Source organism: Oenanthe melanoleuca, chromosome 2, assembly GCF_029582105.1.
Source record: "Oenanthe melanoleuca isolate GR-GAL-2019-014 chromosome 2, OMel1.0, whole genome shotgun sequence".
Classification (NCBI taxonomy): domain Eukaryota; kingdom Metazoa; phylum Chordata; class Aves; order Passeriformes; family Muscicapidae; genus Oenanthe; species Oenanthe melanoleuca.
Window position 1 is genome coordinate 106,931,160 of NC_079335.1, and position 24,089 is coordinate 106,955,248.

General features: G+C 40.2%; 1 protein-coding gene across 1 annotated transcript; it reads left to right on the forward strand.

The window, feature by feature from the left end:
- Window positions 1–606: 606 nt before the first annotated feature.
- On the forward strand, window positions 607–22,115 carry PIK3R4 (phosphoinositide-3-kinase regulatory subunit 4). Its single transcript, XM_056484688.1, has 19 exons — window positions 607–1,621; window positions 2,759–2,892; window positions 3,066–3,648; window positions 4,970–5,104; window positions 7,000–7,221; window positions 8,575–8,748; window positions 9,887–10,032; window positions 11,115–11,318; window positions 12,102–12,303; window positions 13,858–14,057; window positions 15,013–15,223; window positions 15,559–15,724; window positions 16,180–16,344; window positions 17,412–17,623; window positions 17,881–18,012; window positions 19,182–19,282; window positions 20,289–20,377; window positions 20,835–20,943; window positions 21,886–22,115. Exons 1-19 carry the CDS (start codon window positions 892–894, stop codon window positions 22,054–22,056), a joined length of 4,086 nt encoding a protein of 1,361 aa, XP_056340663.1. The 5' UTR covers window positions 607–891; the 3' UTR covers window positions 22,057–22,115.
- Window positions 22,116–24,089: the final 1,974 nt, after the last annotated feature.

Below are 24,089 nucleotides of genomic sequence, written 5' to 3' on the forward strand. Positions count from 1 at the left end.
AATGACCTCACACATGGCTGGTAGCAATCTTGTATTAAGGAGATTTTGAGTATACAGGCACTGGTCTGTGAGACCCAAATACCACATCTTCAGTAATACATCACAGGCAGCAAAGAAAGAACATGGCAAAGGGAAAAGGCAAAGGGAAGAATGAACAAACTCTGCCATGGACTCCCCCTTGCTCTCAAGCCCTTTCAGATTAAACTGTGAGGAAGTCAATGATTTTGTTTGCCACGAAAAGACTTTTTCCTCGTATTTCAGGTAAACCAAGCATTGTCAGAACAGACCTAGAAGTGAAGCCGCCAGAAAAAGCCAAAGGCACGCAGAGGGAAACAACTTAAAGCCGGCCTCTAAACATCACATAGCTGCCGCCCCAGCCTCTTCCCATTGCACAGCAAAGAACAAAAAGAAACTTTTCCAGAGAACGGAGCCAGAGGCAAAATAAAAATTAAAAAAAAAAAAAAAAAAAACAAGGAGGCCATGAGGCCAGGTGGCGATCAGAGGCGGGCCGGTGTCACCGCGCAGGCACGGCCGCGGTCCCCGGGACAGCGCGGGGCCGCCGGCGGGCGCAGGATGTGAGCTCACGGCACCGCCCCTTCCCCGCCCGCCCGGCGGTGCCGGTTCCGCCGCCCCGAGTCCCGCCTCGCTGCTCTCGCCGCCTCCGGGGCCGGGGGTCCCGGCTCCGCCTGGGCCGGTGAGCGCTGCGGGGGGAGCCGCGCCCCTGGGGCCGGGCCTGGGCAGCGGCGGCGGCCGGGCCCGCTCGGGGCGGGGAGCGCGGCCCGCGGGCCCGGGCGGCGGGGCGGAGCCGGGCTGCGGGAGATCCGCGCCGTGCTTGGCCCGGCGGACGCGGGACAGCCCCGGCCCGTGCCCGCGGCCGGAGGAGGTGCCGCCATGGGCAACCAGCTGGCTGGCATCGCCCCCTCGCAGATCCTCTCGGTGGACAGCTACTTCTCGGACATCCACGACTTCGAGTATGACAAGAGCCTGGGCAGCACCCGCTTCTTCAAGGTGGCCCGAGCCAAGCACCGGGAGGGGCTGGTGGTCGTGAAGGTGTTTGCCATTCAGGATCCCACCTTGCCCCTGACGAGCTACAAGCAGGAGCTGGAGGAGCTGAAGATAAGGTTACACTCGGCACAGAACTGCCTCCCCTTCCAGAAAGCCGCCTTGTCCGAGAAGGCCGCCATGCTTTTCAGACAGTACGTACGGGACAACCTTTATGACCGAATTAGCACCAGGCCGTTCCTCAACAACATCGAGAAAAGGTGGATCGCTTTCCAGATCCTCACTGCGGTGGACCAAGCGCACAAATCCGGAGTCCGCCATGGTGATATTAAAACAGAGAACATCATGGTGACCAGCTGGAACTGGGTCCTTCTAACTGACTTCGCTAGTTTTAAACCAACTTATCTTCCTGAAGACAATCCTGCTGATTTCAATTATTTCTTCGACACATCCCGGAGGAGAACGTGTTACATCGCTCCTGAGCGCTTTGTTGATGGCAGCATGTTTGCCACGGAGCTGGAAAACATGCGGGACCCTTCCACTCCTTTGGTAGACTTGGCAAATAGCAATCAGCGAACAAGAGGGGAGTTAAAACGTGCAATGGATATCTTTTCTGCAGGTACTTGGAGCTATCAGGTGTTGTTTTTGTGCAGAAGAGCTTAGAAGCTTAGAAGACTGATGTAGTACAGTATAGCTACAGAAGAACATAGTAGGCTACATAATTTAAGTCTATTGCTATTCTCTGAGGAGAGGAATCAAACTATTCTGCTATGGCTCAGCTATGCTCTAGGAAAGAGGTGGTTCTTCAAGGCACAGTCCATCATCTTCTATTGGCAGAGAAGCATGTGCCTCATGGGGCCTGAGAGGAGAAACCAGTCAGTTGTCCAGTTCAGGGGGGGACTGGAACAGTATAAATTGGCAATACTGGCTCTAGAAACGCCTTCTCATTTTATTTTCCCCACAGGCATGAAGTGGGAGCAAAGTGCTGTTATGGTTCCAATCACAAATACTAGTTAGAGTTTGGCTGTGGGAGACTGCCTTGAGTCTTGGCCTTGTCTTGAAAGTATTGAGTTTAGCCCTTGTTTTTGAGGGTTTTTTCTCCCCTTAAAGTCATTCAAATATGAATTGAAGGGAAATGGTTACTTCATTTTACAAGTTGGTCTTGTGGCCAACCTTCCAGGATACTCCACTGATAAAGCAGACCATTGGGAGCAAACTGCAGGAGCAGGTTCTTTGAAGAGAGACTGGTATCATGTACACAGCACTGAGGGTCTGTTTTTAGCAATCATGTGAGTGAATATATGCTGTCTCCCAGCATCAGCTGTGGGAGCAGAAGTTATTCCTCTATCTTCTGTAAAAGGGCTGCTTAATTTTGACCTACTACCCGATCCCTGCTGACTTACCACACTCTTAGCACACATGACAGTGATGTGGGTTCCTTTTCTAGTGGTGGATTTTCCTGCTGACAGGTGGCTGAAGTCACCATCTCATGTTTTCTACTGCAAACTCTTCTGCTGTTTACATGCTTGAAATAAATTACTTGGAACATATTTCAGGGATCAAGTATAAAAGCCAGGTTTTGGAGCTTGAGATGTTACCTCCTTCCTCCAAATTAATTTGGCAAGTAATTTGCCTTATTTTTAATCTAGCAAAGACTTGTTTAGGGTTTATTCTTGTCTGCATATAGAAAACAAAGTTAAAGTGTCTGTTTATATTCCTCTGACATCTTTGACTTCTTTTTTTCTTTCTGTCCCAGGTTGTGTAATAGCAGAGCTCTTCACAGAAGGTGTACCCTTGTTTGATTTATCTCAGCTTTTGGCTTACAGAAATGGCCTCTTTTCCCCTGATCAAGTCCTAAACAAAATTGAAGACCGCAGTATCAGAGAACTGGTAAGGATGAACTACAGGATTACAACCTCTGTGTGTTCTGCTTGCAGTTTATTTCACCTACTTTGGTAACAGATTGCTTATTGTTTGGGTTTGGGTTTTGATGATTTTGTATTACAAATGTCTAAACCTTTGATCTTTCTCTCCCGCTCCCTCCTACTTCTGCCTTTCTCAAGGTCACTCAGATGATCCATCGAGAGCCAGATAAACGTTTAGCAGCTGAAGATTATTTGAAACAGCAGCGTAACAATGCATTTCCTGAAATATTTTACACTTTCCTTCAGCCTTACATGGCCCAGTTTGCCAAGGAAACGTTTGTGTCAGCAGATGAGCGTATACTGGTCATACGTAAAGATCTGGACAACATAATTCACAATCTCTGTGGGCATGATCGCACAGAGAAAGCCGAGGGAGAGACAAAGGAGAATGGTCTGGTTATTCTAGTGTCTGTGATAACTTCCTGTTTACAGACTCTTAAATACTGTGATTCAAAACTGGCCGCTTTGGAGCTGATTCTTCATTTAGCACCAAGATTAAGCGTTGAGATTCTTCTGGATCGTATTACTCCTTATCTGTTACATTTCAGCAACGACTCTGTGCCCAGGGTGAGGGCAGAATCTGTGAGGACACTAACTAAAGTTCTTGCACTCGTCAAAGAGGTGCCACGCAATGACATTAACATTTACCCAGAATACATACTGCCAGGCATTGCACACTTGGCCCAGGATGAAGCCACCATCGTCAGACTTGCATATGCTGGTAAGAGGACATCCAGTCAAAACTCCAAATCTTGAGCTTTTCTGTATTCTCTTAACTGTTTCTGTCAGTAAAACCCTCCAGAAGTCTCAGAAGTGACTGCAGGTAATGACACCTGTACTCGCATTTCAGTAGCTCTGATTTTTTCCCTAAAATGGCCTGGTGGAACTGAATAAATACAAAACGAACTTAAAAGCATCTCTGTGTTGCTGGGCTGCAGAGCTCTTTTCCAGCAAAATGAAATTTGATATGCAGGGGCTGAAATTAGATTATTTGCTCTGTAATACACTGGCTTATACTGTAACAGATGTTTTCTTTAGATGTTATTCATATGTGTGAGTTATGCACAGTTCAGGAAGAAGCTTTGTAGTCATGCCCGTGTTTGCTATTTACTATGTACCCTTATTTGCTATGACTAGCAAATTTCAGGCGTATTGTTTTGGGTTTGGGGTTTTTTAAGTTATAAATGAAGTTTCCAGTTGAAAATGTCTCAGGTGATGTTTTTCTGTTTTTTTTACTAAGTAAACTGATAAAACTACTTATTGAAGACTTTGTATATGTAATGAGTGGAACCAGTTGCTTGTGGTCACCGTGATCAATTTAAATTTCAAATCCATCGATGTATTTAAAGGTAGTCACACTTTTGGTCAGACTGGTGTCTTAAGAGGATTTGGTCTGTGGACAGGCTCCACTGGCATTTTGCTGTTGTTTTGGATGACACTCAGAACGGCTGCTTAACTGGGACTTCTGCCTTGATGTTATTGTTGCTGTGCCAGCAGTGGCGTGACCCATATAATGCAGCCTGAGTTGCTTCAGCAGCTTCCAAATGGTGCAGAACGGTGCCAAATCGTCTGGATAGATACACTGACAAATGTTCTAAAAGTGGATTCTAGTGTAACAAGTTGTTATTCCCTAGGATACATGTCCTGGTGTGGTGATTTGTTGTTATTTTGTTGTGCAGTCTACTATGTGGCAATGTTAGTCAATTCAGGATATTTGGCCTTTACATTCTATCAGGTTATTTTGTCACTAAACTGAGATTAAGTGGCATTTAGTGGTGGTTCTAGAAAAATTAAATTAGTCTGTTACACCTAATATCATCAGGATTTTTCCACTTGTTTACATGACAAAAGTACTGTGTGAATTGATGTACTTCAATAGCTTTGCTGGGAGTCAACAGGAGTGGGTTGACCAGAGCATCCTGTGTAATTTCAGTCCTGTTTGCCCATTGTGACTGGTGTTGTCAGTGGCATCAGGGGGATCATCAGACTGGTGTAAATTGGCAAAGTAGATCAATTCTTAACCAGAATGTTTTCCTTTGCAGAAAACATAGCATTATTGGCAGAAACAGCTCTGAGATTTCTGGAGTTAGTACAGCTGAAAAATCTGAATATGGAAAATGAACCAAATGGTGAAGAAATGGATGAAACATCTCACCCTAGTGATAACTATGACACAGGTAATGTCACTTTTTGCCTGCTTAAAATTGCAAATCATGGGCCAAAGCTCCTAGGTAACATTGATCTATACTCATCTCTCAAAGTTTAGCCTTCCTGTTAAATGGGAAGAATGTTTTGCCTTGACCAGTACCAAAGTATGTTACAGCTTCACGCAGACACCTCTGCTCTGAATGTTGTGAGAGACAAAAAAGGGTATAAATGAACATATTTTTCTTCTCCAGAGGTCCTCAAGGTATTTGACTGTGATGCTGGCTGCCTGGTTGCATATCCAGCTTCACATCCAGCTTGTCTCATAAACAAGTCAGCTGCAAAAACACGCCTGTGTTCCAAATACTGCTTCTGTTGGAGTGGGAAGCAGCATTAGCTTTGGAAAACCTGTCAAATTCCAGCATAATCATTGTACTGTATTTTTCAGTCATTCTTCCTTTTCTCTTCCTCAAAATTTTTATCTGATTGCCTGGCAAAACTAGATATGTGGGTGCCATTTGGCAGTAACATTACTGTAACTTTGTATTGTAACTAGTGCAGAGAATGAGCTAAAATCCTAAGGATGGATTTTCTTTTCCTTTCCTTTTGGAAAGACACATGGTAATAAGTGACCTGTGTGTCATCTGCAGTGCCTTTTAGTGTTGCATTAATTCCCAGAATGAAGCTGGGCAAGTCTTCCTAGCTGGGAAGAGTTTGTGGTTAAAAACAGTCATTTCTCTTGTGGGCTAAGTAGATCAATCTGTGACTAATCAGAGTTGGTAAACATCCTGCACATATTCCATTTGGGGAAAAGGCAATTATCTCTTAACTAGTTGCAGGATGATACTTTAAAATAAAACAGCAATGAGTCTGCTAAAACCAAATATAAAAGATCCTCTTCAAATTCCTTCACGTAAGGCATGGGGTGCCCAGAATTTCTGAGGAGTGAGGGAGAAGCTCCATTGTATGGGCTGTGTTTCTAAGAAATGCTGTCCCCTGCCCTTGAGATAGCTTGGAGATGAAGGATGTAACACAAGGAAGGAAGAAGCTTTTGTAGGTCTGTTCTTTCCATTGTTTTAGAAACCAAGCATGAGAAATTTGAACCCAGGAGGCAGATTTTTCATGTGAATGATAGACAGGGTCATGATAGAAAGCAAATTAGCTGGACTTCTGACTGCAGGCAAATGATAACCATCTCTCAAAAATGGTGCAGCAGTAGCTGAAATTTTTGGGTTGCTTGTTTGAGATCCTGCATTGTAGTTTTAAATAGTATGCAGTGCATTAACAATTTGTTATTTCCATTTAATAGATTTTTTTTTTAATTGTGTGATGAAGTAGAAGCCATAGGCAAGGTCATCTTCAAATTTTTCATCAGTATTGTTAGGTTAACTGCAGAAATTTAATGAACCTCGAAGCACTCACTTTTTAAAGTGTTCTTATATTCCTCTCTGTATGCTTAATGAAGTGAATCTATCTACCTAACTAAAAAACATACTCTTGATCTGTTGTCAGTTCACAAATTTTGAAATTCATAGCCAAATAAACAAATCAACCCAAAATTTCCTGAAAGCATTTGTGGTAATGTTGCTGCTGACTCATTCTGCTGCTTCTTCACATCTGCATATCACCTATATGTATAAAATGAGTGGAATCATCTTAGTGAAAGTTGCAACAAGTTTGGAATAAATTGATCTGGGTAAAAATGTCTCACATTTCTCTACTCTTTGGCTTTGTCACCACCTGATGCTTAGCCCGAAGTCTTTGGTAAGCCCTTGTTGGAACTGTTGAGGTTCTGCTGCATCACCAACTTTACCAAGTTGCATGTTGTTCAGGGTGACCTCTCAGTGTAACACCTTTAGCAGCAGGTGGTACACGTGCACCTGCTGTTTCTCCTCAGCCAAAATGTTCATCCTGTTGTCCCTTGCAGAGTTGCAAGCCTTGCATGAAATGGTCCAGCAGAAAGTCGTGACTTTGTTAAGCGACCCAGAGAATATTGTGAAACAAACACTAATGGAAAATGGAATAACACGTCTGTGTGTCTTTTTTGGACGTCAAAAAGCCAATGATGTTCTTCTGTCTCATATGATCACTTTCTTAAATGACAAGAATGACTGGCATCTTCGAGGAGCTTTCTTTGACAGCATTGTTGGTAAGTGTTTGGTTTCGGCCAAACAGAGTGGAAAGAAAATAATATAAATAAATTAACAGTTTCCAGAACATTAAAAAATAAGTCATATAAAAGTGCTTATAAAGATGTCTAGAATTTATAAGAAAATAGTTTATGAATTATTGGGTGGAAATACTTCTTTAGGGAATTAGGATGAAACAATGTAGATGCAAATGTATACTTCTTTTAGTTCAAGTATTTAATACAAATAAGACTGAGACATTTAGGTTTAGGGTAGATTAATATTAAAAATTTGGAATTTAAATTATTTTTTCTTCTTTGAGTCTCTGCTGCAGCCACTAACTTAAAAAGCTAAATTATGGCAAGTGATTACTAGGATTTCTGCAAGCTCTGTAGTGCACATGGTCCCATTCTCTCCACTAGATTTGTTCATATCATGAAAACCAGGCACTGGTATATGCTAAAGTTATAACTGGAAAAGTTTTTTAGCGCCTTAAAAGCTCACCTAAAGATTTCTGTCCCTTCAGAATACTTCATAACAATTTTACAAATCTTACCAGTAATGACATCAGCTGTTAAGTATATCTAATGCACCATGTATGTTGGAAATCCACACGACCATAGTTGAGAGTTGGTGCTCAGGATTTGTGCATCAAGAAAACTTTCCCAAGTGCAGTTCCTGACAGCAAAAATGGTGTTTTGGGTCCATGGCAAGAGAAACAATCGTGATCAAACTTTCAGTGAGGCCATTATGGTAGCTGCACATTCCATTGTGACTGAAAGCCACAAAATGCTGTGCTGACAAGCTGCCAAGAGGTGATATTGATAACTTATCAGAAATTGTTTAGAAGGAGCAATGGAGAAGCTAAAGCACAGGTCAGAGTGTCCTGACTTCTTGCAAAAGACATCGAGAGACTTGTGAGGCAATTAAGAGTAGAAGTGAAGGCATGTAACCTATATTTTTAACTCTGCTCCCAGTATCTGTTCAAAGCATCCACAGAAGAATTAAGATTAAGTTCTGAAGTTATGTTTTAATTTTACTTGAAGCATTTGCTTATCATTAAAACTGAGTCTCTAACTGGTATATAAGTAGGTGCAGCCACTACTGCCTGTGGCTGTGGGCAGATGCCCTGTAGCAGTGGCACTGAGGGGATTTCTCTTATCTGTGCTATTTCTCTCTTCTTCCTCCCTTCCTTTTAGCAAAGGGTTGCAAAGTCCAGCATTAAGACATGAACAAGTATTTTCTTATTACCTTATTAGATTAGAAAGGATAAAGTTATTTTATGTTTACTCTCAATTCTGATAAGAAGACATAGAGTTTTGTGGTGTTTATAAATTTGTTTTGGATTTTTATGTGTTATTTTTATGTTTCAGGTGTTGCTGCTTACGTTGGCTGGCAAAGCTCATCAATACTCAAACCTCTGCTTCAGCAAGGTCTCAGTGATGCTGAAGAATTTGTCATTTATAAAGCCCTCAATGCTCTTACTTGTATGTGCCAGCTGGGGCTCTTGCAAAAGCCCCACATTTATGAGTTTGCTTGTGATATTGGTAAGTTGGAATACTGGAGAATACCCTGTTTTCCTAGTAAGGAAAAGAAATCTCAGTAATACATAAAGTACATGTCAGCTTAGCTGTTTAGAATATAAACCTGTAGTTCTGCTTTAGAATCTAAACAAAATTGTGGCAAGGACCTACTGCTAGTTGAACCATGTTAGTGTTCAGGGCTCTAAAATAATCATTTTGGTGGAACAAATTGGAAGCATCTTCTCAGCTTTTATATAGGGCAGAAGCAAAAAACACTCACTCCAAAAACTTTCTGCCTTAAGATCTTTCCTGGGTTTACATGGCAGCCTGCTGTAAAAAAAAAATAGTGGTTGCTTCAGGTAGTCCATCAGGCACATAACTTGCAAATACTTACACATTAGTCTTTGAAGGTGAGAGAATTCAGACAATCGTGATCCTGTCTTATTCTAATTCCATAAAAAGCCATTAACTCAATACACCCTTGGTTGGAGAGTTGCTCTCTCCTTCCTGATCAGGCTTATCAATTTAATTTAGATGTGCTCAAGATTCAACAGCTATTTATGGGGAAAAAATGACCAAATGATCTTTTGAGATGTAGTCTGTTTCTTAATGTTACAGTTTTTAAAATGCACTCAGAATTTGGGGCAGATGGTCTGTGATTGTCTCATGACTAGATACAGTGCCTTGACAACAACTTCTTAAAGCCCACATAATTAGGGGGACCTCTGAGTCTCATAATCTTAGAATATAAGTAGTGAATCTTCAAGGAAGAGAGGGAAAGCAGAAAGGAATAAAGTCTTTACTTAAAAAGAAAAAAATAAATCACCAGTTTTAGGATTCACTAACTGTCAGAATGTGGTTGAGATTTATTTTTGGATTAGTCTCCATTGCAAATCTGTAGTTGACAATTCAGGATTGAAATGAACAAATAAGGAAAATACACTTTTTGGCAAGAGCAAGGAGATTGAGCAGCATGAGTACAGTGAAATCCATGAAATAATTTCCTCCATATGAATGTTTTTACCTTGGTTCTCTGGAGGAGAGGAGGCTCTGTTTGGGAGTAATTCTATTAGAAGGAAATTATATCACAGGCTGCCATATGCAGGATGATCTCCTCTCTTCTGTATGAATGATATATTTTAACAGCCTGTTTTTCTTTCAGCACCATTTCTATGTCACCCTAATCTTTGGATATGTTATGGTGCAGTTGGATTTATCACTGTGGTGGCACAGTATTTGAATATTGCTGATGTCTACTGCAAGCTAATGCCATACCTCCATCCTTTCATCACACAACCAATAATACAGGTAATTCTAATAATATTAATGGGAATATGTCTGGAGTAGTCATGATTCTTAAGTTTGTCTTGGCCATGGTCCTGGCTATAATGACCATATATACTTTTTTTTTCAATTAAGATTATAGGAAATTATAGGTTTTTGATCTCTGCTGGCAGGTTTGTAGAATGGCCTTTGCTTTCCATGTTTTAAAGACTGTTGTCTCAAATTTGTTGCAAAATGCAGAACATTTTACAAAGCATAAAATCAACAGGTGTATTTGGTTCAAGCCTTTTCTGTCTTGTTTATAGTCAAACTCTTGCAATATTGTGCTAGTTTAGAGAAGTGTAAAAGGCATAAAAAGTTGGCTGTAAAACAAGTGGGTTTATGTTCTGTGCTTTGATCTACAAGATCAGTCAGTTAAGCAGTGATTACCTTGCTTGTGATTTCACCGGCACCACTCCTGTGTGTCAGTGCTTTGCTGAGGGTTGGGGCACAGTGCTCATAATGAATGAAGTAATTTACTATAAGTGCACATCCAGGAATGACCTGCATGATGCTGGTAGTGTGATCATATAGGCATCTTTGCATACAACTTCAGGACCTGTAGACTGCACCTCTCAGGTGTTTTGATAGATAAGAAATAATTGCAGCTACGTACATTGAGAAATGCATCCCGTGTTTGACATTTTGCTGTAAACCTTGCAGATGGGAGCTTCACTATAATAACATTTTTTCCTTGTTTGCATGTTCTTTGTGCTGTGTTTTAGGCATTGATTTGTAAATTTGTCTTGTTCACTTCCTGCACCATATTTTCTTCTTCATTTTAGTATATAATGCTATGCAACACTGTATTTAGCAAGCAAGTAGTGGGTAACATTAAGTTGGATTGTAATATTAAGTCCTCACTCTGGACTAATTTTGAAGTTGTTTTTCATGTAGACAGTAAGATATGAGAAACACTGTATAGGAAAGAGGGAAAGAGAATGGAGAAAGTCTGACATGACCAACACAGATGTTATTTTTAACAAAGGAGACAAGCTGAATCTAGATGATTTATACAAGTTACATGGATATCATCATGTTGACTGGTCTGTTGTTTTGAATTGCAGGTAGATAAAGAAATAGTCCTGTTAAGTGTACTTAAGGAGCCTGTCAGTCGTTCCATATTTGATTATGTCTTAAGATCAAAGGATATCACAAGCCTCTTCCGACACCTTCACTTGCGTCAAAAGAAGAGAACTGGAGCTCTCTCTGAGTGCCCACCCCCAGAGGATCCTGCCATTGCACAGCTGTTGAAGAAGCTTCTCTCACAAGTAATTGGGTTTTATTTGTACTTTAAAAGTCAGGCTTGAGACTCTTGTATACCTCCACAAACCCTGACCTTGCAGTTACTGCTATGAGGGACTCCCAGTCAGAGGTTCTGATCCTCCAAGCCATTAACTTCACTGATTTCAGTATATGCTTGTGGACAAGTTGTTCAGAACTTAAGATTTTTAAAAGATCTGCCAGATACAGAGATATACAAATACTACCTAAGTCTTTAAAAAATGGCTGTAAGTCTCAAACTTCTGATGCTTCTATGATGTGGCTGCATTACGGAGCATTGCTGGAATAAGTGCATTGTGCTGGATAAAGGAGTATGTATTTGTCAAAGCATGGGCCTGTGTGCTAAAAGCAAATGGAGCTGGAAAGTATTGAGGCTCATGTGTGAAGAGGGGAACATAATGAATCACCCACCCAAAGTAGTGAGGACTGGGAGGAGAAAGGACTGGAGCTGTGTGGGGTTTTTTCCTCCTACTGCCTGTGGGCTGTAAGCATGGTCTAGGTAGCAGCTAAGCAGATTGCACCAGATAGTGATCCAGCATTAAATTCTGTTCTGCCCTTTCACTTTTCCTTGCCCCATTCCTTAGGAGAAAAGATCTTACACTGTAGTAGCTTACCTTATGTTTTGTATGAGCAATAATGCTTTGAATTCTGGGGATGTGCTCTTCCACACTCCTGAGCCAGTCATTAATTTTACTGCTTCTTAAATCTTCATACCTTGATGCACGTAATTGTTAAAAGAGAGTAATATTACCTTTTCTTTTATTCTGTAGGGGATGACTGAGGAGGAAGAAGACAAACTGTTAGCACTGAAGGACTTTATGTTAAAATCTAATAAAGCTAAAGCCAATATTGTGGATCAGAGCCACTTGCATGACAGCAGTCACAAAGGGGTGATTGACTTGTCAGCTCTGGGAATAACTGGGAGACAAGTGGATCTTGTTAAAACAAAGCAGGATTCAGATGACAAACGTGGTTAGTATATTTTGTGATCTATATAGTTGAAGTCTAGCCTTCCTTTCAGGGTGTTCTCAGTAAATCAGCCTACATAACTATCACCATCCTCACTGAGTTTGCAATAGGAAAATTACTGCTGTTTGAAATATGAGATGGTGGAATGTTCTCTGATCATTGAAAAGTGGGGATTATTTTTTCCCCTGAGAGTATTTTAAATTATTTTGATTGCATGTGCAGTTGTTCAGCTGGTTGTGACAAACAGGACTCTAGTGACTCATGGCAACAGTGTAAATGTTGAAGGCTACATATCTGCTCTGTTTCTCTCAACAAGTGCTAAGCTCTTTCACTGTAGAAATCCTGGATGTTTTCTTGAGATAGCCTGAAGAAAACTAAAAACTCCTCAAGCTGGCACTGAGGACTTGCCAACTGTTGCTCATCCAAGTACATACTTTTTCACCCTTGGGTTCTTCAGCTTCCCATCCACTCCCATTTTACTTTTTTTTTACCTGCTCCTCTTTCAGAAAAAAAAACCCTCTTACATTTCCTTGTTCAGATCTGAAATCCACTTGCTGCTGACTTTTTTTCCAGTTCTCTGGAATTCCAGTTCTCTGTATCCTCAAAATCCTTATTTACCAGACAGCTTGAGCTTCCCCTTTACTCTCTTAAGCTTGTATTTCCTTCCTCTATTACATCACTGGTAGGTGCTATTTTTACATATAAAAATACAGAAATATCTGTAAAGCCTATAGCTATTAACATCTTATTTCCACAGTTAGGGTGTTTTGCATATAATTGTAAAGGAAAGTACAGAAATATAGGATTTTTCTTTTTTTTTTGCATCCTTGAATCAGGAGTCAACATGATTTAAAAGTTAGTGTATATGAAGTCTGTACTTGAACTAATTTGTTTCACCCAAAGCTGTTACCCTTAGTCTTGTGCCTTTAACTTTTCTTCACTGATTTTGTCCAAATTTAATTTGTCCCATGTTTTTATTTTTCTATCTATATTTTACAGTTCTAAGTGACTCTAAAGGAATGCTGAAAATAAATGAATTTCTAACATGCTTGAATCTACAGGTGATATTGCAGTTATGATGGAACACTGATTGTATTTGACACTAACAATGATTTGTGTACTGTTACAAATTTTTTCTTGATGTCCCTGCTCATTGCAGGGTGTTGGACTAAATAACCCAAACCCTTCCATGATTCTGTAAGAAAAAATTATGATATGGTGGAGTCTAAACCTGCAGCCTTCTAGATGTAAGCTTTCCCTCTAGGAAAGTGATTTATTACATGAGTAAACTATAGAATAAAGAAGATGTGAACACACATGGCAGGTCCTTTGTTTGGTTTCTCTCATAAATGCCTGTCAGCTGATCTCCACAACATAGCAGTAGGGTTTTCTCTGTACATAAATAACATAAATAACAATCTGGCATGTAAATATTAGACTTCCATATAGTCTCAAAGTAATGAGTGATCCTGAGTGAATGTTGTCATGGTAATGTTGGGGTTTCTTTTTTTTCTTCTCTTCCCACCTCCTCCTTCCCTCCCTCCAAACTACTTACAGCTAGAAAGCATGTAAAGCAAGATTCAAATGTAAATGAAGAATGGAAAAGCATGTTTGGGTCCCTGGAACCAGCAAGCATCTCCCAGCCAATATCCAAGGGGCATGGGCAAACTACTGATCCTGAAGCCATCCAAGCTGGGAAACCACTTCGTTCAGAGTCCTCAGCTGGCATTTGTGCCACTTTGTCCTCCTCTCCACAGGTATACATGAAAAATACTATGTCCTCATCTTAAACTGAAATGATTTAATTGTTTTAAAGACAAGTGGAACTATGGGGACCTGATGTTCTTGTTTTGTTCAGAGGTTATTTGACACTGGCCATGCTATTGGCGGGTGTCTTCTTCAGAAGAGTTGCTGACTTTTAATTTCTTATTTTTAAAACAGGAACTGAGAGAGGACTGAAGTAAGTTTAGTCCATTGAACAGAAGAGCTTCACCAACAAATAGATGCTTTGAACAAAGAGATGGGACTTTGTTTAGATAATTATTGTGTAAACTTTTCGGGCAGGGAAGGCTTTTCCTCAAATTGCATGTTTTGATACATGTTGTGAGGAAGAGATATCATGGTTTTAACTTGGAAATCACTGCAACATTTAGATACCCTGTACCTGTAATATTTAGTACTGGCTAGAGAAGGATAGGCTGGGAGCTCTGCAAGCCATGAAGGCATCTCTTGGCACTGAACACTTTACTGTTTCTCTTCTAGCTGGAGATTAACTTCTGCTAGCTTTAAATGAGTGTGTCTACCCTGGACTGTAAGGGAAACACTCCACACTTTGGTTTTTAAAGCCCAATGTAAACAAATTTGAGAGCTAGCCTTTAATTCTGTCAGTCTGGAGAGCAATAACTGCCTCTGTAGTAATTACATTAATAGGTGTGCACAGCACATTACAGTTTTTATAGATAGACTACAAAAACAGAGTAGGCAAACAGGGTAGAATAAACAAATGGTTAGTCTTTTATATAAATAATAATTTTCACTATTTTTGTCTTCATGCAAGCATTAATTTTTTTAATGCTAATTAATTGCTAATTGATTCAATAAAAAAGATTTTTTCCATTTTTATTCACTGTGTGTGACCCAGAAATCTTATGAGGGGGATTTATCTGTCTGTAGAATGTAAGGCATATATTTTTAAGGGCTGATTTCTTACAGGCATCTGATGGAGCAGTTGTCCAGCCCAGGAAACCAGCCCTGCAGGCCCTGAGCAGCACAATGTCCCCATCTGCACACCAGCTGCGCATCACCACCTGCAAAACTGAGCTGCAGCAGCTGATCCAGCAGAAGAGAGAGCAGTGTAATGCAGAGAGACTTGCCAAACAGATGATGGAGAATGCTGAGTGGGAGAGCAAGCCCCCACCCCCAGGTACATCACAGGCCACTGAGGTTATCAGATAAAAAAATTTATATATATATATGTATAATTTGAGTCAAGACATCGTCCTTTCATGAAAAAAGTGTAAAAGATGGGGAAAAGAGGAAATTCTTAGTTTAGGAAATGTGTTTACTCTGCAGACCAGCTATGACCTAGCGTCTACTTTAGCAAGTAGGCTTTTGCCTTTAATATTTAAAATGTCTTAACACTGTTTTCAGTGCTCTCTGTGCTTTGCAGTTGTAATGACTGTATCCTGATATAGTTAGTGGATGGATCTAGGGGGATTGCTTGTTCCTAATTAGGTAGTGGTTTTGTTTTCCCTGTAGGATGGCGTCCCAAAGGGCTGTTGGTGGCTCACCTTCATGAACACAAGTCTGCAGTCAATCGCATTCGGGTCTCTGACGAACACTCCATTTTTGCCACTTGCTCAAATGATGGCACAGTGAAGGTCTGGAACAGTCAGAAAATGGAAGGAAAAACCACTACAACCAGGTAGCTTAAAAACCTGTGGTATTTGGAGCTGCAGTTTTAGAGTGAAAAATAAAGTAAAGCAGGGAGCAAAATACGAATCACTTGTGGTGTGCTGGAAGTATCACTAAGATATATTGGTGTTCCTCTTGACTTGCATCTGTAATATTAGATTGCTGTTTCAATTAGTTAATAAAAGAAAAAAATACAAAGGGACTGCTTTGTAGCCATAATAATTGTAGGCTTTTAAATTTAATTTCTGTACATATATAAATATATTCTGGTGTTGTTGGCTTTTTTGCTTTCTCATTCTAGAACAGCTAGAAAATGTTATTTTCAGAGCTCTCTCAAGAGCCGTTGGTTTTAAGTAGGTGTTTAAAGAGAAGTTTGGTTTTTTTAATTTTTTTTTTTTATTTTTAAATGCCACCAAAACTAACCTCTTTTTTTTGTCTCCCCATATTTCTCTCTATACTGCTTAGATCAATTTTGACATACTCTCGGATTGGAGGACATGTAAAGACACTTACATTTTGCCAAGGCTCACATTACTTGGCCATAGCTTCAGATAATGGTGCCATCCAGCTTCTTGGTATTGAAGCCTCAAAACTCCCTAAATCTCCTAAAATTCATCCAATACAAAGCAGGTATGTACTTAAAGCAGTTAAATTTCACCACACAGAGAGCTCAAGCTGTTAGTATTTTCCTCAGATAGACTCTTAAATTTGCTCTAGGCTTCCTGCTGGCTGAGCCCCGACTGTACTGGAAGGCTGTAATCCATGTTCTTATCTTGCTTCATAAAGAAGGGTTGAAAGGCAACTGTGCAGAGCTGACCATTCTTAGCTGGCTATAGAATATTTGTACTTCCTGTGTCACTGAACACATTATGAGCTTGAAACAGCCATTCTGAGTAGTTCTCAGTTGTTTTATTTATGTACTGGGATTGGTTAGTTCCTTTGTTGCAATATTAATATTTAAAAGGTGATGTTGAAGGTTCTTTGCAGGTCATTAGATAAATGTTTGCAGATGTACAGCATGTGATGTGGCCTCAGACCTGCAATTTTTCCTCCCAGGCTCTTAATGTGATAAGGTGGTAGAGATATGGGTAATAGGATACTATTTAGGGGAGTCTATGGGCTTGGTTTAGCTCTTTCTTACCTCCATAAGAGCAGTGTTTGAACATTTCTCACTGAAGCTACAGCTTAATCTTCCAGTTTGAGTGAGAGAGATATCCAGGCTTCAGAAAGTACTCACAGTACTGCTGGTGGCGTCTCACAGGTGTGGAGCAGAGAGGGAGAATCACCTCCCACAGCCTGCTGCCCACACTTTCTTTTCTTCTATTGTGGCTGGCTCTTTTGGTGTGAGCACACATTGCTGGATCATGCTGAGTTTCTCATCAGCCAACACCCCAAGTCTTTCTGCTCGGGCCTGTTCTCAGTGTATGCTCAACACAGTCTGGGTTTGTGCTTGGGATTGCCCTGACCCAGGGCACAGAGCTGTGTTTGTCTGCTGACAACCTTGCAGGATCTATCAGCAGAGAGATTTTTGAAAGAGTATAAGTACCTATTGTACTAAAATCAGAAAGCTGTTTCTGGCGGTTGCCTTAAGAGGTGGCACAAAGAGGAAAAAGCTGCTCAGCATAAGCTGTGGGAAGGAGTCTTAAACTTGGAGGGAGTCATACCTGTGTCTAAATTAGTTTATGTTTTTAACCCAGGTCATTAGATTTGAAGGATGATGGCTGTGTGGTAGATATGCATCACTTCAATTCAGGAGCCCAGTCAGTACTGGCTTATGGAACAGTTAATGGGTCTCTGGTTGGATGGGATTTGCGATCCAGCAGCAATGCTTGGACACTGAAACACGATTTGAAGTTAGGCCTCATAACTTCATTTGCTGTGGACATACACCAGTGCTGGCTGTGTATTGGTAAGCTTGTATTTCTTGTTAGTTTCTCTCTCTTCCCTGCCCCCCTCTTCCTTTTGGTTTTCTCTTACAGTAACTACAGCTCAAGCTTTTGCTTGATCTGATTTTGCTAGCATATGCTTTTCTCAAACAAGAGGAGAGAAATATTTTCTCATCTATTTTTGGGAAGCATTCTGCCTGCTAAGTACTTGAGGCTGAAGGCCATTTTCCTAGGAAGAGAGCACAAATCCCTCTGACTAAGGGGAGCTTTTTCTCACCAGGAACAAGCAATGGTACCATGGCATGCTGGGACATGAGGTTTCAGTTGCCCATCTCCAGCCACTCTCATCCTTCCAAAGCCCGAATCAGACGCCTGCTCATGCATCCTGTCTATCAGTCCTGGGTAATAGCAGGTAAAAGATGTCTTAAACTCACCTCACAATAGCAAGAGGTTGTGATTAAACCAGTTTTTCTTACACTTTCTGCTTCAAGCCCTGGTGGGAAGTTGAAAAGGAAAAAAGTACGGTTTAGCCATTGTCGAAATAATAGACAGCCTTTACAATTCTCATCTTCTGAGAATTGCAGCTGTCATGAGGGGCCCTCCCTGTGTCCTGTCTACCCCATCCCTTGTTAAAGACAAAATGTTGCAAAAGATTCAATTCAAACTCATGACATGTATTGAAGCTGATGGAAAATCTGCCACCACCTTTTGTAGAGCAGAGACTGAATTCCAATTCCCCCTTCAATCTAAGCCAGCTGTATCATGGGTTAGAACTTTTGGAAATCTCCAAATTCCTTATCCAGTATGGTTACAGCTGCTTCATCCTCACTGCATGTGGCACTGTCATAGACTTTTTTATTTTTGTGTCAGGAGGATATTCTGAAATGGACAAGAACCTTAAACTAATCCTACAAAAACAAAATCTATCAAGTTGCTGTAAAATGAGAGTAATTTGAGTTTCATATTTTGCTTGCTTCTTAGGCTTCCTATTTTGAATTATTAACTACCCTGGGAGATAAAACAAATTTCTTGAAAAAACATAGAAATAAAGCAAGTTTCACTGTGTTTTTAGTTTGTTTCCTCCCTGTGAAAGACTAATGAATGACAAAGTTCATAATTTTGGATTAATATTAAAAAGTCCTTGCCTAATAGGTTCCTGCCAGGCTTGTAAGCAATCTCTTGAACAGAATTCTTGGCCTATTCACATGAATGTGGAACTTCATTGTAGCTACTGAACTCTGCATAGGAGTATTCTCCAAAGTCCCTGATGACTATGCTGAACAAACCATCTATCCTTCTCAAAGAAGGCTGAGAAATTATCTAGGGAGGAAACTGAGGGTTTTATACATTTTTAAAAGGGTTGGGAATTAAATCAGGTTTCCTTTAAACTTGAATCAGGCACATTTAATTATAGTGAAGCTGCTTTCAAGAGGTAAAACCAAAGTACTAGAGCAAGACAAACACAAATGCTGCAGGGAGCAAACAGGGAATGTCTCTATGTGATGTGATGTCAGTAGTGCAAACAACAAGAGCCAACCAACCTGTTTTGTGCTTTTTACACTGGCTTTATCTTTCCTGTAGCTGTCCAAGGCAACAATGAAGTCTCCATGTGGGATATGGAAACTGGCGATCGACGCTTCACTCTGTGGGCCAGCAGTGCACCCCCTCTTTCAGAGCTGCAGGTCTGGTCTCTTTCTTTTCCAGTTTCTGTTGTGTAGCCAGGGTTAGAACAGCCTTAGACACCATGCTGTGCATCAGTACAACACTTGCCCTGGGTTTCATTTTGCCATCATAACTGTTTTACTTGTCAGAATTCAATCCCCTTTGTAGAACAGCACTGTGACCTGAATCTTGACTGGTACCTTCCACTGACTGTGGAATGTACTTGTAACACTCATTTGTTATACCCCCTCATGTTCTTGGAAAACCAGTGAGATGGTTAAGCTTATAAAGATTATGAGAAAGCCAAAATTCATGATGTGGCATCTTGTACTTACTTTTACTTGCTGTTCCTGGGGCTATGCATACTTTGTAAGCATCTGCTCTTTTACACATTCTTTCTGCATTATAATACCACTACTACACTTAACTGCTAGTTTAAAGCATGAAGTTACTCTTCTTCTAGGATATAATTGGGAAAGGAGCAATCTGGAATATCGTTCACAAGTGCATAGAGAAAAATTATCACAGCTGCTTCTATAAACATTGTAAATGCATATCTGGAATCTGCTTAAACCTAAGTTTGTATGTGCTACAAGGATTGCAGGTTGAGTTCATTTCAGTCCTGCCCTTTTTTACACTGGGAGCTCCATGGTCTTAGTTTTCTGTTGTATATCTGTCCCATAATGCCTTCACAGTCTAAAAATATAAGCATCCATGTGCTTTTCAGTAGGATTTCCCTGCCTGATTATTTTTAAAATAGTCTCTCATCATTGAGAATGTAATTTCCAAGATTAAAAAAAAAAACAAAAAAGGATTGCTGAGGGTTAATTTTGTTGCATTGCTCTCTAAAGTGTAAGGGAGCAATTTGCATTCATTATTAAGATGTGGCCCATTAAAGTAACTTGGTATTTCCCAGAAAGATTTGGAAACTGGGTGAATAAATGTGGCAAGGAATGCATTCCCTTTCTGAAGCATAGTGACAGTCATTGCTAATAAGTTATTTTTATATTCTCTTTTTCCTGCTAGCCTTCTCCTCACAGCATCCATGGAATATACTGTAGTCCAGCTTCTGGTAATCCTATATTACTGACAGCAGGCTCAGACATGAAAATCAGGTAATCATACTAAACAACTTTCTTATTTGTCACCTTCCCCTCCCCCACTGCTGGTGTACTAAATTTTGCCAAGTGTTGCCTAAGTAATCTCTAAGAAGCCAAAACAATGATACTGAACATGTGTTCATTAGTAAACATCAGTGAGCTGAGGAAATTGTTCTCAGCAAAAGGACTGCAGAACTTGGTGCTTCTCTGAAACACAATGTGCACTCTGAATCACAGAGTGTATCCTTCTGTAGAATTCTTCACGGGCTCCATGACAGAAACCAAAAGATAACTCATGTGTGAGCTTGATATGAGTGTAGATTTCTCTGCATCACTCCCTTCCACTAAGTGTAGAAAGCAGATAGCATTTGTACCAACTCATTTTCAGTGTAAGGGCAAGACCACTTTTAAGCAGCTGTTTTAAGCTGATAAAATTGAACATCTCACCTTGATTTTGTTTCTTCATGTTTAGGTTTTGGGATCTAGCCTACCCTGAGAGATCATATGTTGTTGCTGGAAGTTCCAATTCTCCATCTGTTTCCTACTACAGGAAGATAATTGAGGGCACAGAGGTAGTTCAGGTATTTTGCTTTGTTTGATAGACACCTATTCTGCTTGCCTTTGGATGGCCCTATGGATTATATTCATTGCATGATGTCTTTAATTGTAACTCACTCTTTGTGGATGGTGTCAGCATTGCATTTTTGGGCAGTTGGGAAGAAGTTACTTTAAAAGAAAAACATAACATAATTTGTTTTTGACAGAATTTGACTCACCAAATGCTATTTACGTGCAGAAACCAGAGTCATATGTTTCTTTTGGGACACTGAAATTTAGACTTTTAACACTTTTGGCTTTGATCAGTGTTTGGAATGTCTTTTGAGTAAGATCTTAGCAAGGCAATGTGAGATTGTACTGGCACTGGGATAATACAGTAGCTGCATGCTGAAGATTTTGCTACATCCTTCAGAGTGACTTTGGGAGCTGGCGGTGTTGCTAGTTATTAAACAGCACAATGTTTTGTTTCAGTCCAACAAAGTGAGTGCTACTTCAAAGGTGACTAAAATAAGTCAGTAGGGGTCTACCCAGTGCACCTCCTTTTTAGTGTTTCTTCTCAAGCTAGTAATTTACATTCATGCTATTGAGGCAGTTTTTACAAAAGCTTAAGGAAGCCAAGATGTATGTGTTCCTGTAACTTTTTTCCCCCAGTTGGAATACCAAACCTTAGTGTCATTGAAATAAATATTATAAAAATCCACATTATTTACCTAATCAAAGAGCTGTAATATCAGTTCAGATTAAGACTTAGGCTGTGTGTGATGAAAAGAAATGAACCAAGGAGTAATCCTGAGAAAACTGTCAAATGGTGTGAGATTGTATGGTTGGGCATTTTTGTTTGATTGTTTTTTTGGTGCAAGAGGTTTTGCAGTCTTCTTACACTGACAACCTAATAGAGATAACACTCTCTCTTTGCAAATGCTCACCCTTCTGTAAATAGTATTTCTCACTTTGTTTTTACACAGGAAATTCAGAACAAGCAGAAGCTGGGGCCCACTGATGAGACCCCTCGGAAGGGTCCAGAGTCCCTCCCAGTTGGGCATCATGACATTATCACAGATATCGCCACTTTCCAGACCACACAAGGGTTTATAGTAACTGCCTCAAGAGATGGGATTGTTAAAGTGTGGAAATAAAAACTGTACTAATATATAGTATGTAAATATTTGTAATAAAGAAATAGTGTTATAATGAAGTTTTCAAGGACTGTTTCCAGTTAATGGAATGGAATGGACTTCAACAACTATAAAAGTGATGATAAAATCAGTTACCTGTATCCTACCACCCTGTTGACACAATTCCTTATCACTTCTTATATTAAAGCTTTTTGGTATCCATAGCATTTCCTTGAAATATCAGGGAATCTATGAAGTCACTTAGCTTGGTTTTGACTACATTGTTCTTTAAGAACCTTTCAGAAAATTACTTAAGGATGTCCCACATGACACATTCTAAACGTGCACAAAGCAAAGAGCTGTTGTCTAACTGCTCCTGTGTTGAATCTGAAAAATTAAATAAGAACCAGTACACTGATGTCCCTGTACATTCTAATAACTAAAATAAAGTCCACTTGAGCTTCCCTGTTTGGTACTTGGGTTTCTTTACATCCATGATTCCACTGCAGTGATTCCACAGTCTCAGCTGCCAGAGTCATTGGGCTGTGCATTGTCATTTGAGATCAGCTTAGAGTTCTGTTAATCCATAGCTGTCCTTTGACAGTTGTGTCCTTGATCCCAACTGTGCCTTGCATCCAGCTTGCTTTAAACTTGGCTAAGCTAAGTCTAAGGCTAAGCCCTGCTGTCCTGGGAACTTAAAGACAGCTGCACTGCTGCACTGTAGACATGCAAAAGGGGAAAGAAAACAAAATTATATTCAATAATATTTATCAAAACTCTTACATCTTATAGAATACTATTTTATTAGTAGCATAGATTTTTCAGCTACAAACTTATTGTTCCCTTTAATAATGAAGGCTTCTGGCTAAGTGGGAGTGCTGATTTACCCAATAATTCAGGACAGGTCTTTATTTTAATACTTCTCAGTAGCAATATTGGTTCAGTCCCTGTTCTCCCTCCCAAACCTGGAGAAATGGCAGATTAAACTCAGCGATTTCATCAATATTGAATCAAAAACATGTTAGAACTCAGGATCTTGGTGTTTCACCCACAGTTCAAAACACAAGCAGCTGCCTAAACCTGTCCCAAAACCTGAAGTGCAAAGATAGAGAACATTGTGTACAGAGGCAGAACTGAGGTTCAGTGAGTACAGGGGAATAATTTGTAGCTCCTTCAGGAAAGGGGGTCTTAAACTAAATTATACCACATTGGTGACAGTTGCAATTAGACAGTTTTGGTGAAATATTCAAAGGGGAATGGAGAACGGATGTGAAAGGGCATGATATTTGCAGTGACGTTTCCTCTGTGCTTGTGTCAATAGAAGCTTTGTATCCTCAGATTAGGCCTGAAGCACAGCTTGGCAAAACTTTAAAAGGAGGCTGAAGCAGCAGAATCTCATCAAAAGAAGGCATGGATTTTCTTACCAGAAAGGCAATTCCATCTGTGCTAAAGGAAATTACAAAGACTGCAAAGGTGGAGAGCACAATCATGAAAGACTCCCATTTAACTGCCATGATGATGATGACATCCTACTGCTGTGTGACATTTAAGCAAGGATAATGTTTTCAGATAACATATTCACAGTGGCATGTTGAAGACTAGTATGAGGTAAAGGAAACCTTTCAAAAGTCATAAGTTACACTAAAATGGAAAACACAGAAAAATAAACTTTGGAAACCATACGTAAAGTACAATATAGAAAGGCAAAATATATTCTCAGGAAAACATTCTGCAAGAAATAAAAATAAGTTATAAACTCCAAATATATTGGGAATGGGAATCTGACAGTTTATATTTGGCCAATAATTGAGGAAGGTGTAAAAGAAGATTTCAAACAAAACAAGGCCATGGCAGATAATTAGATGGCTACTTTGTGTTCACCATGGAGGAATTCAGGAGGGTTCCTATGCTGAAACCTTGTCCCTTTTCTGCACATGTATGTATTGTACCACAGGATCTCTTTCCCTGAAATATCTGTCAGGTTGGTAGGAGAGGGTTCAATCAGTAGAAAATTTCCAAGAGCAGGAAATTCTCATCTAAAAGATGATATATTT